The sequence below is a fragment of the Grus americana genome, chromosome 1 (genome assembly GCF_028858705.1).
Source record: "Grus americana isolate bGruAme1 chromosome 1, bGruAme1.mat, whole genome shotgun sequence".
Taxonomy (NCBI): domain Eukaryota; kingdom Metazoa; phylum Chordata; class Aves; order Gruiformes; family Gruidae; genus Grus; species Grus americana.
This window is the reverse complement of record NC_072852.1, coordinates 85,655,043-85,672,131: the sequence shown is the minus strand read 5'-3', so window position 1 is coordinate 85,672,131 and position 17,089 is coordinate 85,655,043. Positions and strand designations below refer to the sequence as shown.

Here is a 17,089-nt window from a genome sequence, read left to right as displayed (position 1 = left end):
GCCCCCAGAGCCGGATGCAGTACTCCAGGTGGGGTCTCACTAGAGCAGAGCAGAGGGGCAGAATCACCTCCCTTGACCTGCTGGTCACACATCTTTTGATGCAGCCCAGGACACGGTTGGCTTTCTGAGCTGCAAGTGCACACTGCCGGCTCATGCTGAGCTTCTCATCAATCAATACCCCCAAGTCCTTCTCCTCAGGGCTGCTCTCAATCCATTCCTCACCCAGACTATAGCTGTGCTTGGGATTGCGCCGACCTACATGCAGGACCTTGCACTTGGCCTTGCTGAACTTCATGCAGTTCATATGGGCCCACCTCTCTAGCCTGTCAAGATCCCTCTGGTTGGCATCCCTTCCCTCCAGCATGTCGACCCCACCATTCTTTGTGAGTCTTTGTGAAATTTTGCATTAGAGAAAGAATTTAACAGTCAGATCTCCCCAAAACAGTCATGCCAAGAAACAATACTTCTGGAGTGTGTGACAACCATTAGTGTGAATGCTGACTAAACTGTAAATAGCTTCAGCAGGAAGCTTTAATGAAAAAGCTTGAAAGAAATGGCTTTATCTCAAATATACAACTAATAAGGAGATCTAACAATCATTGCTTATGGAAAAGTTTTTGTTGTTTTAGGATTTTCAGTACAACTTCAGTTGTGAGTTATTAAGAGCATATAAACCATTTCTTCTACAACTGCTGTCAGGCAAAGTTGCAAATACTTTTTATCCTTCAGCTGATACGCAAACTTTATATAAAGGGTTCACCTCATCCACCACTAAAAACTGCTCTCAGCTTGGAATGGAAAAAAACTTGACATTTATGAATCAGGTTCACTAGCCTGTGAGGCAAGTGAAAAGACTGATTCCTTAGATGATTAAGGCTCTTTTTGCTCTAACACACTTTATCTCAGGAAACAAAAGAAATTACTTCATATATTTGAATCACAGAAGGATTTTTTAGATATCATATTTGATTGAAAATAGAGGCAATAACTGATGGCAATCCACTAGTTTTGGCAACATTTTGTGTACCATGTGTTGTTTGAAATCATATACTGGTTTCATTTATATGATCGCCTTCAAGAGAACAAAAAGACATGAGCCAGTAGCTCATGATTAGTTGTCCCAGGCCACCTACAGAAGCTATGGAATCTCCATAATTTGCGTACTCAAAATTCAATTGGACAAGTCCCTGAGCAACCTGATCTAGTTTGAAAGTTAGCAGCAGTATAGGTGCCTTCCCACCTAAATGATTCTAAGATGACTCTTTCCTGGAGCACACTGGGAGTTCCCGTTAGTTTCCTTGTTTTAGGAGAAAAAAACAGGACAGAAAAATCCAAAGAATAGACTATACAAGCAGTAGAAGAGATTTAAAGGAGACTTTGCAAGAAAAGGGAATTAATTGTCAGGTCTTCTGGAAGCACCATGGCAGTGAAAAAAGAATCTGACCTATTTTTATTTTGCAAATAGCTGTGGTGTTTTCAGAAATTACCATCACTTGATTTATCTGTTGTTGCTCTCCAGTGAGAACTTATCCCCTCCTCAAAAGCAGAGACTGCAGAACTGAACAGGATTAGTGCTGTTCTGAACAACCTCAGAGAGCATTTTTCCTAATTCTGACCAGAAGTTGGACCTATAGCAGCATCGATAATACGAGACTGTTGTTCAGTTGACTTTCACAAGAATACCAGCTGCTACTGTATGCCAACCACTGAGCACATGACATTGACGCTCCTCTCATCCAGCAAGTCACTCAGTTTGAAGCTGCAGAGCCTGGATCAGTACAAAAGTTGCAGTGAGGCAAATGATGTTTTTTTCTTACTCTGTTGTGAAACACATTTTGTGGGCTTTCATTTCACACCCAGAATGAGTATAAAACCACTGGAAGTGGGAGCAAAATCCATGGCCACAATAAGAAAGAGACACTCACTTTCAAGAGAAACTGTTCTTTCTCCTTTTTAATTTGCTGTTCCATTTCCTCATAGAGGTGTTGAATTTCTTCATCATAAGCAGCAATTTTCCTAGTAAGAGATAAAAACGTACTGAGTGGGTCTTTGTAGCATTACTTCAAGTCATGGCTCACATTACAAGCTAATCCCCTGTCCTGGTTTTGGCTGAGATAGTTAATTTTCTTTCTAGTAGCTGGTATAGTGCTGTGTTTTGGATTTAGTATGAGAACAATGTTGATAACACACTGATGGTTTTAGTTGTGGCTAGGTAGTTGTAGCATCTACATTAAGTCAAGGATTTTTCAGCTTCCCATGCCCTGCCAGGTGCCCGAGAAGCTGGGAGAGCACAGCCAGGACAGCTGACCCAGACTGGCCAAAGGGATGTTCCATGCCATACAGCATCATGCTCCAGATATAACTGGGGGAGCTAGCCGGGAGGTGGGATCGCTGCTTGGAAACAGACTGGGCGTTGGGTTGTTCTTCTGCAGGTGGTGAGCAATTGTATTTGTGCATCACTTTCTGCTGCTGCTTATTATTATTAATTTGTTATCCTATTAAACTGTCTTTATCTCAACCCATGAGGTTTTTTTTTCCATTCTCCTCCCCATATCCTTGGGGGGAGGTGGGAGAAGGGTGAGCAAGTGGCTGTGTGGTGCTTAGTTACCTGCTGGAGTTAAACCATGACAGCCCCACATTTCTGCCTTAACACAAGACTCCAGAGAATGTTCTAGAGTTAAGAAAATAGGAATTTTTGTGCAGGAAAGATCACAGATTAAATTTTTATTTTGTTCTCATGGAAGGAAAGCTTCAACAGGTCAAAGGCTAATAAAGCTATGCAACTGATGTTTCCATATAAAGCCAGTGTTCATTATGCAATTTTAATGACTACTAAATCTTAAGTTTCACAGAGATTCCTAGTGACAATACTAACAATACCAGAGCCTAAGTTAGCCAGTTAAAAGTATTTTCACTGCTACTTCATTTTTTTCGTTCTGGAACTGCATTGTTCACCATTCTAGAGCATTGAATGAGCTACTTCTATCATGTCTAAGATGTTTTAGCTAGAACAGACTTCTTGAAAGTCCTTCTTGAAAGCTACCTTGCTGCCTCTCTAAGAGCTTTGCTGAAACAAATTTGAAAAGCCCAGCTGAGAAACAGAAATAAATATGCTTTGCACAAGTGCATGTGACTGTAGGAAAAAAGGACTAACAAAGCTCACTTTTCCCAATAGAATATTGCAATTAATGTCACTGCAGTTTGATACATGAAGGATTACATTGAGCAGATGCTTTAGTTCGGGCAGAAAAAAATTAACTGTTGAAAGGGAACAAGACAGCTGCTTTGTTCTGCTTCTATTCTATTCTATTTTCATTAATCCAGAAACTGAAAAACAAAACTCACTTTGCATCAAACTCAGGAGACATCCTAGAAAGATTTTTATTAGAGATTAATATGGCCTTTATATGACACTACTGTATATTTCCCCACATTCCTCTTGTTAGAGCTGCTCCTCGAGCACTCTGCAGAATGTATGTTACAAATAAAGTACATAATCTCCTAGGGCATTCACATCAATAAGAGCAAGACAAGGAATATACAGTAGAAAAAAAGCCATTAATTTTGTAAACTGGTTATCTACTATTTTATTTTGTACATAATGCTCTACAGATTCTATGTTTTCACTTAGTAAAGGTCTGATTCTCTTCTCAGTTAAAGCCCAGCAAATCGTGAAGAAACTTCAAAAAATTTACCTAAGCTAAGAGGAGTGAGAAACACCAGAAATAAGTCTTTCTTTCCCCCTTTTAACATCAGAACATTTGACATTGCCAGCTTGATTTTTCAGTCACAGGTTAAAAATGGGGGGGGGGCATTTTCTCAGGATTTACAGCAGCAATAAACAAATATCAAGTCACACCAATTTGAGAAAAATGACTGCTGTCACTTAGATTTTTGTAAACTCTGATTAGGTGAGAATAGCAGCCCAGAAAAGGGCCTTTTCATGTGACTGCAATGCTTCCAATAGTGTCAGAAAAAGCAGAAGCCCTTTTTGCTGCCTTACTCCCCTTATAAACTCAGGTCCTATAACGACCTCAGATTTTATGTTCTTAAAACTAAGAAAATGCTTCATAAGAAATTAGCACTTGTCAATGGAATAAAATTCATAAATACAAAAATTCATAAATACACACATTCATAAAGTATGAACAATTATCTAGGAAGGTATGGCAGAGATGCTAAGTGTGCACAGTGCCATAATTTACATGTCCAAAGGACAAAAATACTAGTATCTGTAAGAGGGTCAGCAGTAGACAGTACAATACGCAAATCTCTTCTTAAAGACTATTTAAAAGTTACCAACATTTTTTCCTAGAAAAAAAACTTACTTAGCATATAGAAGGTTTCTTTAAATATACATGCTCATGTATATATATACATATTTTAAAATAAATATATATATATATATATAAATTCTCAGGGAGATCAGCCCTATGCCTTTGAGTAACATCCAACAAAGTACCACAAATCTCCTCTATGCAGGATCATGCTGCATGTTATACATATGTATTATAAACTTATAAATAAGTTTGCTGAGCTACGAGAACAGGTTTGTAAGAGACATGTTAGCATTGGTATAGATGAAGTGTTAAAATGTTGATATGACTAGGCCTTTAGCCTGAGGATTAACTAACTGAACAGAGTATGAGAAACTACTGGGGATTATATAAGAAATTTCTGGACATAAAAAATAACAGCGAGAAACTGACAACAGTTACAGACAGCACCCTGATGGATGGCTTTCACAGATATTCTAGGAGTTATGCAGTTAAACAGCTAACCTCATAGCTATCTGAAGGACAGTATTTGGCACCTTTTGGGGAGAAGAATCTTGCCCAGGAAAACAGCATCTAGATAACCACATCAGTAACACCATGTAAGGGCAAGATTACTTAGGGACCAATATCAGAAATATGAAATTTGCTTACAGATGTAGAAAAACTGAGAGCAATGTCAAAAATAGTATTTAGGGACAATTTTTTTTATTTATGAGGAAACAAGGATAGAGAAAGGGACCAAGGTGGATGTCAAGGGGGGCATAAGTGGCTTAGTCAGGTGTCAGCAATCTGATGGTTAGTATGGTCTGGTCAAGCCCTGTGTCCAGTTATCGCACACTATGCTATCTTCTTATTACATCCTTTTTCTAACTATGTGAACTCAGTGTCTATTCTGTGTGGGTGTTATTCATTAGCATACTTCAAGCTGAACTAGCCAGCGAGAAGGAGATGATCTCCATCTGTAAAAACTCAAGGTCTGAGCTGATAACTGGACGTAAAGGGACAAGGGTCTTGGTATGAGCATTAGATGGACTTAGCCTCATTCTAATATCTGAAGGATCTGTGATTGTTAATGAGCAAGCAAATGAACACACTCTGGTAGCAATTCAATCCAGCTGAACCAGCCAGTGATTAGGAGACCCACATCCAGAGAGACCCAAGGTTTGAGTCAAAGAATGGGTAAGGGGCCCAGGGTGCAGGCAGGGACATTAGGTAGACTAAAGTCCACACTAATATGCAAAGGATCTGTGAATGCAGGTTTGTTTCTGAATAAAGTAAGCATGAGGGAGGGCTACATGTGTGTATGTTTTCACTAATAAAATTCACTCCTGATAAACTGTGTGGGAGAAACAGGATCAGGCTGTCATCCTTCATGTTTGTATGAATGCTGCTTGTGGGTGCCAGTAGAGGCACTGCTTTCTAATTAGTATTAATCTGCACAGTCCCCCACCTGTGGAGTTTATGCATGTGCGTGTACTGAGAATATATGTTCAGCCCCACTACTAGCCGGACCTACAAACGGGAACAGCAGCAGCATACTGTATCTATTGAACCAGGACAGGAGGAAACTCGTGGCTCTCAGACCACAGAATTCAGGTTCATGAATGAAAATATGCATGTGTGAAAGCTCTAGAAGAAAAGACAAAAAAATAGGTATAGAGGTTGACAGCATAGATTGGCAGGACATAAAGATCCCAGTACATGCACATGAAGCTTCACAGAGCATCCAGGTTAGAAAAAAAGGAACAACCTTAGACAAAAGTACAGCCTACATCCAGGAAAGGAGACAAAAGGCTGAGAGTAGACTGCATTATTGCCTAATGACTCACAGAGGTGAGTCAGGATGGAAAGATGAAAGATCACATTCTTTCTCCATTTCCAAAGGGTACTATTGTCACCAGTCAAGAAGAACCAAGGAGATATGGTAAGACCTCAATAAGCAACATCCCTTTTCTTCTGTGACCCCACAGTAAATCCTGGCCAGTCTATGTGGACACATGCATCTTAATGCTAATAAGTATGTGGGTATAAAAAAAACCCCCAATTTTCCCCCCTCTGTATCGTCTTGTCTTGAGCTTTGCTGTTATTTGTACATAGTTTAAAATAAAAGAGGTTATTCATCCCCACTGTTACCAAAGACAATATTACTCCTCTGCTAGTTCTGACTCCTTCCCGCAAACAAAACAACAATCTATGTATTGAAATTAGGGATGTTATCAGGAGCAACACGAAGAAGAAATTAGCTAAAACCTGTTTTTACTACAAAGGCAGAAAAATCCAATGCATTTTTAAGGTAGAGATTTCATGTCAGTCAGAAACATCAGGTAATGCTAACGTATTCTCCATTCACCTCTATGCTGATCACAGCTATTAAACAGAGAAATTTATTCATTCAGTTCCCAAAAAACATTGACAAGAGTCTGACAAAAAAACCTCACTAAACCCAGTCAACAAACCCCTCATCACACATGGTTATTAATAATCTCTAGTCTAAAACAGCGTAACTATCTCTACACTGTTTCCAACTGACTGGCGGGCTGAAGGCTAAGACCACACTTGTAGACTTAGATGAAAATGCTGCTATCATTATAAACCAATTATCTTTAATGACAGTATGTTTTTAGTTTTTTCTTTCTTCAGAAACCTTGTCACATTCTTAGAATAGCCAGGAGAGTGCTGAACAAATGAAGTAAATATTCAACAATATATTTGCCTTTATTACTCAATCTGTAAGAATCTGAAATTCAGAAGTGACACTTTATAATAAAAATACAGGGGAACTTCCACTATAAGCATCATTTTCCATTCTATTTAGATTTAGCATCACAATTTTTTCCCCTCTAGATAGCTACATATTAAAGGATGATCTATTAATTTTTAGTTCTTATATATTTGTTTTTATATATGCTTTTAATATATTTGTTTATATATACACATTATATATGTTTTTATATATAAAACCAATATATATTGTTTACTATATTTCATATGTTTGCTTTATATATATTTGTTAACTTACATTTTCACTGCTATCAGTGCTTTGTGCTGCCTTAACATCTTAAACCTCTCATTTCTCTGGCAAGTTAAACCAAATTTATAGCTTTTCTGCCTGCAATGTTTGCAAAGCACACAGACAGTTTACCAAATTGCTGGTAAATCTGACTGTCCTCTGGAATCAGACTGATTAACTGGAAGTGAATTGCTTAATATTGTCTTAAAACTGCAATGCGATAATAGACATCTGCAAAAGAAGCTCAACAAAATCTGTTAACTGGAAGAGAAAAGCTAATTTCAGCCAGTTTTGCATTATAAATAATTTTACTAGTACTCTTCATGAGTAATAAAATTTTAAGTTATGGGAACTCTTGTGATTACAGTCCTCAGTTCACTGAAATATCTTGTTTATTTCAAAACTTCAAATAGTAGGTAAGACAGTTGTAAAACTATACAAACAGTCCAACAAAGAGAAGTACTAACTTTTTTAGTGCACATTCCAACTCGTTCTTTTCATTATCTGCTTCTTGGAGCTGGGAAAAAATTCTGACCAGGAACTCTTCAAAATTGGAAAGCAAATGAGGTTCATCTTTTCTCAGCTGCAACCAAAGTTGCTTCACATCACTCTCACTGAAAGAAGAGATCACAAAGGATTCATTAAGAGAGAACTTTTCTCAGGCTGCAATGAATGTTCACAGCATTCTAGTGGATGGAGGCTTCAGAGCACCACTAGTCAGAATACAAGGCTTATTAAAACCAAGGGCTACTCAAGCAGTGCCAGATTTGAAAAGGATGAGGTGGGTGGGAAATGATGGAAAATGCATTTATTAAAAAAAAAAAAGGCATCATAAAGTTTGGCCATACACGAGTGCAGAGAATCACGGGAACTGCTTGTTTAGTGGGTGCCTTGCCAGACGCTTCATCTAAACAGGAATGGATAACAAAGGAGACGGATGAGATACGCTGTACCATCCCGTCACTTCTATTAGAAGTTCCCATGAATTTAGGATAAGGATAGAAAAAGTGGGTGATAAAAATGTCTTCATAATGAAAGCCTTTCAGGATGACTGACAATCAACTCTTTCCTGTAACAGGGAGTCAGGTAAGAGAAGCACTGATGAGCACTTTTATTTCATGGTAAGGATCACTGATGCATTTCTTAAAGATTCCTACTATCTGTCCAGATTCTCTCCCATTTTTGCCCCGTGCTTTTATTGATCTGGAACATTAATTGCGATTGACCAATGAATGTCAGGCCAACACAAGAAACTCTTAGAGCAGTTTTTGTGTTCTGTGTTTCAGAGTGAGTCATCCTGGCCTGGAAGAGGTAGTGTTATCAGAGCAATCACAACATGCCATTATGCATGGAGGGAAGAAAAAGCAGAAAAAGGGGAGAAAACATTCTTTCCTATGGTTAACTGGGGCACTTTAAACATAGCCCTTGCCAAAAAAGCAGTCATTGGGCGTTGTTTGATTGAAAATCAGTGGCATCTGTGGGTTACATGCTAGTAATTATCTGTTCAAAACCCATGGTACGTCAGTGTGTTAATGGTATAGCTTTCCTATGGCACAAACATAAGTTTCATATGCCTGGAGTACAATAGCTTTGCTCTTGGAATTTTGATTGAATGGCATTTTATCTTCTCTGACAACCAAGAAAATTAATTTTTAAAGAATCACTGTGTTATTGAGCAGCCTTGGTTCTTGTCATTCATCTTGGATTCCATTAAAATCAAACCTAGAGCTGAATCATAAAAGATCATACAATCTATTAGTATTGCAGTGAAGACTCACTCATCCAAAACCTTTTTAGCTCCAAGCCGATCCATCAGATTTGAGAACTGGAATTCTTCATCCTCATCATCACTTACAGTCTCTTCACATTTAACTAGGCAGGCTGTTTCACCTTCTGATTGCTGCATCATCTCATTCAAAGCAATCTGCCCCAAAAGAAACTGGCCTAAGAATTAGAAATTACACACGTTAGCATTTTCAGAATTTACTATCAGAAGCAATATCACTGAAGAGCAACTTACTAAAGATCAAATTTTACAGTAAATGTAATTTGTGAGGGAAACACCTACACTTGTTTACAAGAAAAGGGAGTCTAATGAAACAACAAAAGGATGAGGCATGGCAAGAGCCTCGAGTTCTATGCCTGACTTTGTCCCCAGTTTAATGTCTAACCTTCAGTAAATCACTCACCTCAAAATTCAGAAACATACTGAAAAAACCAGACCTCCATAAAACAAAAGACATAAATTGCAGTAACAAGCACTTTATAAATGTTGTGGCCTTATTTATGCTTAAATAGAAGTTAGGAATCTAAAATAACCACAACACTGCTACTGATAAAATGTACCCCCTATTTTAACATTCTTTTTAGCACATGACCACAGGCACCATGCTGGTTTTGGCTGGGATAGAGTTCATAGTAGCTAGTACAGGGCTTTGTTTTGGATTTGTTCTGAAAACGGTGTTGATAACACAGGGATGTTTTCGTTATTGCTGAGCAGTGCTTACACAGAGCCAAGGCCTTTTCTGCTTCTCACACCACCCCACCAGTGAGTAGGCTGGGGGTGCACAAGGAGTTGGGACGGGACACAGCTGGGAAAACTGACCCCAACTGATCAAAGGGATATCCTATACTGTGTAATGTTATGCTTCATTTATAACTGGGGAAGCTATCTGGAAGGTGGGATCGCAGCTCAGAAACTAGCTGAGCATTGGTTTTGGGTGGTGAGAAATTGTACTGTGCATCACTTGGTTTATATGTTCTATTACTATTATCATCATCATCTTCCTCTCAGTCCTATTAAACTGTCTTTATCTCAACCCATGAGTTTTACTTTTTTTTTTTTTCCCTTTTCAATTCTCTCTCCCATCCCACTGAGGGGTAGAGGGAGGTGAGGGAAAGGCCGTGTGGTTGTTTTAGCTGCCAATCAGGTTAAACCACAACACGTACCTCAAATTCCTGTACAAACTTCATAGAGACAGTGACATTTTATTAACACTTATTTCCCTCCATTCGACTCACATGCATTTTAATTCCTCTAAACTTGACCCCACAGCAGTTTCTTACATCTATTTGAGATATTTCTATTAATAACAAAAAGACTGGATCATGGAGACCTGGTGGGAAGGCTCCCATGACTGGAGTGTTGCAATGGGGGGATACAGGCACTTTAGGAAGGACAGGAAGGGAAGACAAGGAGGGGGAGTTGCCCTTTACATGACAGACCAGCTAGAGTGCATGGCTATGTGTGGGGATAGAAGAGGAGCTGATGGAGAGCTTATGGGTTAGGATTAAAAGAGAGGACAGACAAAGGGAAGATTATAGTAGGTGTCTGCTATAGGCCACCCGACCAGGAAGAACAAGTGGATGAGGCCTTCTACAGACAGATAGGAACAGCCTCACGTTTGCAGACCCTGGACCTCATGGGGGACTTCAATCACCCTGATATCTGTTGGAGGGACAATGCAGCAGGACATAAGCAAACAAGAGTGCACTGATGATAACTTCCTCCTCCATGTGACAGAAGAGCCAATGAGAAGAGGTGCTCTGCTAGACCTCATACCCACCAAGAAGGAGGGTGTTATTGGGCATGTGAAAGTCAAAAGAAAGCCTTAGCTGCAGTGATGATGAGATGGTGGAGATCAGGATCTGGAGGGCAGGGAGGAGGGTGAAAAGCAAGTTCATAACCCTGGACTTCAGGAGAGCAGACTTTGGCCTCTTCAGGGATCTGCTTGGAAGAGTCCGTTGGGATAAGGCCATAGAGAGAAGAGGGGCCCAAGAAAGCTAGTTAATATTCAGGGATCACCTTCTCCAAGCTCAAGAGAGCTCCATCCCAGTGAATAAGGAGCCAGGCAAAAATGCTAGCAGGCCTACATGGATGAACAAGTTGCTCCTAGCCAAACTCAAGTATTAAAAAAAAAAAAAAGCACACAGAGGGTGGAAGCAAGGATGGGTAACCTGGGAGGAATACAGAAATCTTGCCTGGACTTGCAGGAATGAAATTAGGAAAGCTGAAGACCAAATGGAATTGCATCTGTACAGGGATGTTTGGAAAAAAAAAAACAAAACCAAAACAACAAAAAACCCCACCAAAACAACAAAACAGAAGGGCTTCTATAAGTACATAGGAGACAAAAGGAAGACTAGGAAAAATGTGTCCCTCAATGAGCTAAGGGACTTGGTTACACAGGACATGGAAAAGACAGAAGTACTGAATGCCACCTTTGCCTCAGTCTTTACTAGCACGACCGGCCTTCAGGAATCCCAGGTTCCAGAGGCCAGAGGGAAAGGATGGATCAAGGAAGATGTACACTTGGTGGTAGATGATCAATCAGGTCAAGGAATATTTAAGTAAACTGGACATATATAAGTCCATGGGCCCTGTTGGGATGCACCCAGGAGTACTGAGGGAGCTGGCCTCACTGTGAGGCCACTCTTCATAATCTTAGATCAGTCATGGGGACTGGGAGAACTGCCAGAAGACTGGAGGAAAGCAAATGTCACCCTGATCTTCAAGAAGGACAAGAAAGAGGATGCAGGGAACCACTGGCTAGTCAGCCTTACCTCAATTCCTGGGAATGTGATGGAATCTTGGAAACCATTTCCAGACACATAAAATGAGAAAACCATCAGGAATAGTCAGCATGGATTCACCAAGGGGAAGTTATGCTTGATCAACTTGATAAACTTCTATGACGAAATGACTGGCCTAGTGGATCAGGGGAGAGTGGTGGATATTGTCTACCTGGACTTCAGTACGGCCTCCAACAAGATCCTTATAGAGAAGCTGTTGATGTACAGGCTGGATGAGCATTCATTGAGGTGGACTGAAAAGTGGTTGAATAGCTGGGCCCAGAGGTTGGTGATCAGTGGTGCAAAGTCTAGTTGGAGGTCAGTGACTAGGATGTACTCCAACGATAAATACTGGGTCCAGTTTGGTTTAATATCTTCATTGATGACCTGGGTAATGGGGCAGAGTGCACCCTCAGCAAGTTTTCAGATGACACCAAACTGGGAGGACTGGCTGATACAACAGAGGGTTGTGCGGCCATCCAGAGTGACCTCAACAGTCTGGAGAAATGGGTTGACAGGAACCTTATGAAGTTCAACAAGGGTAAGTGCAAAGTCCCGCACCTGAGGAGGAACAACCCCAGGCACCAATATATGCTGCGGGCCACCCAGTTGGAAAGCAGCTTGGCAGAAAAGGACCTGGGGATCCTGGGGCACACCAGGTTTAACAGGACCCAGCAATGTGCCCTTATTGCAAAGAAGGCTAATGGTATCCTCGGCTGACAGAGTATTGGCAGCAGGTTGAGGAAAGTGATCCTTTCCCTTTATTCAGCACTGGGGAGGCCACGCTTGGGAGTTCTGTGTCCAATTCTGGGCTCCTCAGTACAAGAGAGACATGGACATTCTGGAGAGAGTCCAACAAAGAGCCATGAAGATCTCATATGAGGCAAGGTTGAGAGGGCTGGGACTGTTTAGCCTAAAGAAGAGAAGGCTCAGGGATATAATCAATGTATATAAATACGTGAAGGGAGAGTGCAAAGAGGACAGAGCCAGGGTTTTTTCAGTTGTGCCCAGTGACAGGACCAGAGGCAATGGGCATGAACTGAAACACAGGAGGTTCCATCTGAGTATTAGGAAACACTGTGAGTGTAACCAAGCACTGTCACAGGTTTCCCAGGGAGGTTGCGGAGTCTCTGTCTTGGAGATATTCAAAAGCCATCTGGACATGGCCCTGGGCAACTGGCTTGAGGTGGTCCTGCTTGAGGAGGGGGTTTGGATCAGATGATCTCCAGAGGTCCCTTCCAATTTCAACCATTCTGTGAGTCAGATATTCCTGGCTATTGACACAATATCATAGTCACGAGAGACTTTCATGAAAATCTTTAGACTTTCTCAACAATTTTTCACATGATGTTACCTTGTATTTGCACTCGTAAGTGTTGAGAACACTATAGAAGAATTGCTTATAAGACATAAGCATGGATTGACAAGTGAGTTGATTCAGTCTAAATTAAACATGAGGCTAAACAAGAATAGATATGACTGAAGTCAACTGGTCTGAAAGGTTCAAGTAAATTAAAAAACAGGTGAAGCTTGAAACTATCCTAGAATTGGAGATAAAAAAGGATACATAGAGAGAGAAGGGAGCCAAAAATACTGAGACCAGCAAGGAATACTAAAACAAACAGCTACAGGCTTTTTAGCTACATCCATAAAAAGAAAGGAAGAAAGAGAGTAGTTGTACAGTGAGGATGCAGAAGTGAAACTGCCACAGGAATAATCAATGCACTTGTGCTCAGTTAGGGAAGGCCAGACACATTCCATCAAATTCTAAATGTGCCAGTTATTTTATTGAACATCTACAAGGCAGAATTCTTAAGGAATCTAGGTAAAAAGGGTACTGTGATTTTCTGCAGAGGATCTTTGGTTATACTCTAAATTCTAGTACAGAAGTTACCATAGACTCAAGGAAACAGAAATACTGGTGTGGTTTTTGGTTTTGTCAACCCTCTCTCGCATTTTTTTCTCATGGCACCCAGCAGAGCATGTTGACAACAGAGACAACAGAATATGTTGCAAAGAGAGGTTACAGTAAATTTCAGATTTGCCACCATTTAGAAATATGAACAGGATTCTCCCATACTAATTGGTGCAGTACAAGCTTTATCCAGATACTACTTTGCTTTCTCCATTCTCTAGTTTTCCAAGGCTGCCTTTATCTAGTACAGCTTCTGCTTCTACTAGGAACACCATCATCATCACCTAGCCAAATGTATGACTACCTAGCCTGGTGTGTTGGGTTTGCGTGGCAAGGTTTTGGTAGCGGGGGGGCTACAGGGGTGGCTTCTGTGAGAAGCTGCTAGAAGCTTCTCCTGTGTCTGATAGAGCCAATGCCAGCCAGCTCTAAGACGGACCCGCCGCTGGCCAAGGCCAAGCCAATCAGCGCCTCTGTGATAACATATTTAAGAAGAAGAAAAACACTTAGGGAGAGAGAACTTTTGCAGCCGGAGAGAGGAGTGAGAAGATGTAAGAAACTCTGCAGACACCAAGGTCAGTGCAGAAGGAGGGGGAGGAGGTGCTCCAGGCACCAGAGCAGAGATCCCCCTGCAGCCCATGGTGAAGACCATGGTGAAGCAGGCTGTCCCCCTGCAGACCATGGAGGAAGCATGACGGGGTGTAGAGATTCCACCTGCAGCCCGTGGAGGACCCCATGTCAGAGCAGGTGGAGGCACCTGAAGGAGGCTGCGGCCCGTGGGAAACCTGTGCCGGAGCAAGTTCCAGGCCGGACCGGTGGACCCGTGCAGAGGGGAGCCCACGCCAGGGCAGGTTTGCTGGCAGGACTTGTGACCCCGTGGGGGACCCCACGCTGGAGCAGTTTGCTCCTGAAGGTCTGCACCCCGTGAGAGGGACTCCATGCTGGAGCAGGGGAACGATGAGAGGAGTCCTCCCCCTGGGGATGAAGAGGTGGCAGAAACACCGTGAGATGAACTGACCGTAACCCCCATTCCCTGTCCCCCTGTGCAGCTGAGGGGGGGAAGGTTGAAGCTGGGAGTGAAGTTGAGCCCGGGAAGATGGGAGGGGTGGGGGGAAGTGTTTTAAGAGTTGATTTTATTTTCTCATTCCTCTACTCTGTTTTGCCTAGTAATAAATTAGATGAATTCCCTCTCTAAGTTCGGTCTGTTTTGCTCGTGACGATAATTAGTGAGTGATCTCTCCCTGTCCTTATCTCGACCCACAAGCATTTCGTTATGCCTTTTCTCCCCTGTTTAGTGAATGAGGGGAGTGAGAGAGCTGCTCTGGTGGGCACCTGGCCTCCAGCCAGGGTCAACCCACCACACCTGGATCCCTAGAAAGTCCAAGTGTATGACTACCTAGCCTGGATCCCTAGAAAGTATCTGTCAATCCTGTGTAGCAGGTTAAAATGTAGCATGCTTTACACTGTCTATCCTAATATTTTATGTTAATCCTATACATAGGTGCTGTTGAAGGCAGCGCCTTGTCTGTGGCAGTCTGTGTAGCCTACTGTGTCCATGACGTTTGTGTGCCTGTGTGTGCGCATGTGTGGGTGTCTCTGGGACACACGTTTAACTTCACTACCAGTTGAACCTGCAAACAGGGAAGCAGCAGCCACATCCATCTGGGTCTCTGGTCCTGGCTCCAGCAGCTGGGCAGGAGGAATCCCTACACTCTGGAGCTGCTGCAGATAGCAAACCACTTACAACTCCCTTAAGAGAAAATTTTGGTTTTGCTGGGACTACTTATGAAAATAATCTTCATTTAACTAAGAAATATATATAATTTACTTATGAAAAATAAATCAGCAATACATTATTTAATTTTTAAATAATGGTAATTTGCAGATTAAAGCATACTCTTTAAGATACTTGACTTGGCTCTAAAATGGGAAAGGTGGGACATGAGAGAATTAAAATTTCATAGGACTGATGATTTGCAAACAAAAATGGAGGTCCTATTTGCTAGGCCTACATATTGTATTTAAATGGAGATTGAATGTTACAATTCACACATAGAAGAGATTCAGTTTTCTAGAGAAAAAGCTTAAACCTGATGCTTATAGTCAGCAGAGCTAAAATGTAAGTACAAAATTGATTTTGCATAAACAACCAAACAGAGTCCAAATAACTGACATTGTCATCCTAACTGGAACCTCACAGCTGGGGAGAAAACAACCCTTTCACAAACACAGAGAATATGACAGTAAGAGTGCTGTTGCAAAGCAGACAGTTACAAAGAACTTAGCAGCTCCCATCATGCAGTAATAATTGCCTCATTCTGTTTTGTTTTGAAATAAAGTAACATCACTTGAAGAATTAATCTGTTGTAGATTGTAGACCACAGCTCTAAGGACAATGGTATTAACACATTTTCAACATAGTTTTACATTAATCTTAGAGATAATCTTAATTCTCTCTCAACTCTTACGACCTGATATGAAATAAAACATTTCCCTCCCCCCCCATCCCCAAGGGAAATTTTCCAAAATTTGTTCATAGATTTACTGCATGGCTTAAAACAGGTATAATTCAGATGGCTACATCATCTGTCTCATATTGTGCCACGACTTGCCATTTTACACAGGAGAGAAAGACCCTGGAGCACTTTGTCTAATTATTTGACCACTTTTTCATCTGCTATATTTATCTGCTATATCTAGGGAATAGTCTGGCTCCCTGTGTGCATCATTAAGTGTACTGTTAAGATAAAATGCTTCTTTATTGATATGGAGAGTACAGAATATGAATAAAGCTTTATAAAGGAGACTTGCTTTCCAAACTCACCAAATCCTGTGGTGAACTCCTTTGGGGTAAGTGAGCCATTGCCATCAGCATCCAATGTAACAAAGACTTTTTCAAGCTCTTCCAGGCTAAGAGGTAACTCAGGATGCAGTCTCTGGAATGACAAAACATGCAGCAACCTTACCCAGTACTACAGGATGAGAGAAAGACTAGATTCTACAGAACATCCATAATATAGAAGGATAGGTCCTTTTGTTTCCCAGAGTGAAAATTCAAATACATCACAGAGTAAAACAACATCAGCTGAGGGAGAGTTGCTTTTATGACTTCATTGTTTGCCTTTATGAATCCTTTATGACGAAGCAGTGAGAACAATCTCCTTGTGACACAGATTCCAATCACACAGGGAAGAGGTAGAACTTAAGGTGGAGTCTTAGCATCCTGGTGACATGACTTGATTATCTTGGTGAAATGTCTTAATTATCATGCAACTGGACAAACTTGCCAGCAGAACTGTACGCCTAAATCCTTCCATG

At 41.1% G+C, this 17,089-nt stretch overlaps 1 protein-coding gene across 7 annotated transcripts in view; it reads right to left on the bottom strand.

The window, feature by feature from the left end:
- Nucleotides 1-17,089, bottom strand: part of CRACR2A (calcium release activated channel regulator 2A) — a 56,382-nt gene that overhangs the window by 34,070 nt on the left and 5,223 nt on the right. For all 7 annotated transcript variants that reach the window (XR_008577357.1, XR_008577358.1, XR_008577359.1 and 4 more), the window contains 4 exons: nt 16,596-16,707; nt 9,066-9,231; nt 7,755-7,901; nt 1,926-2,016 (listed from right to left, as the gene is read on the bottom strand). Coding sequence is in view for 4 of the 7 variants with exons in the window: in XM_054827349.1 (XP_054683324.1) it covers nt 1,926-2,016; nt 7,755-7,901; nt 9,066-9,231; nt 16,596-16,707 (516 nt within the window). In the remaining 3 variants the exon portion in view is untranslated. The remainder of the gene's footprint in view (nt 1-1,925; nt 2,017-7,754; nt 7,902-9,065; nt 9,232-16,595; nt 16,708-17,089) is intronic.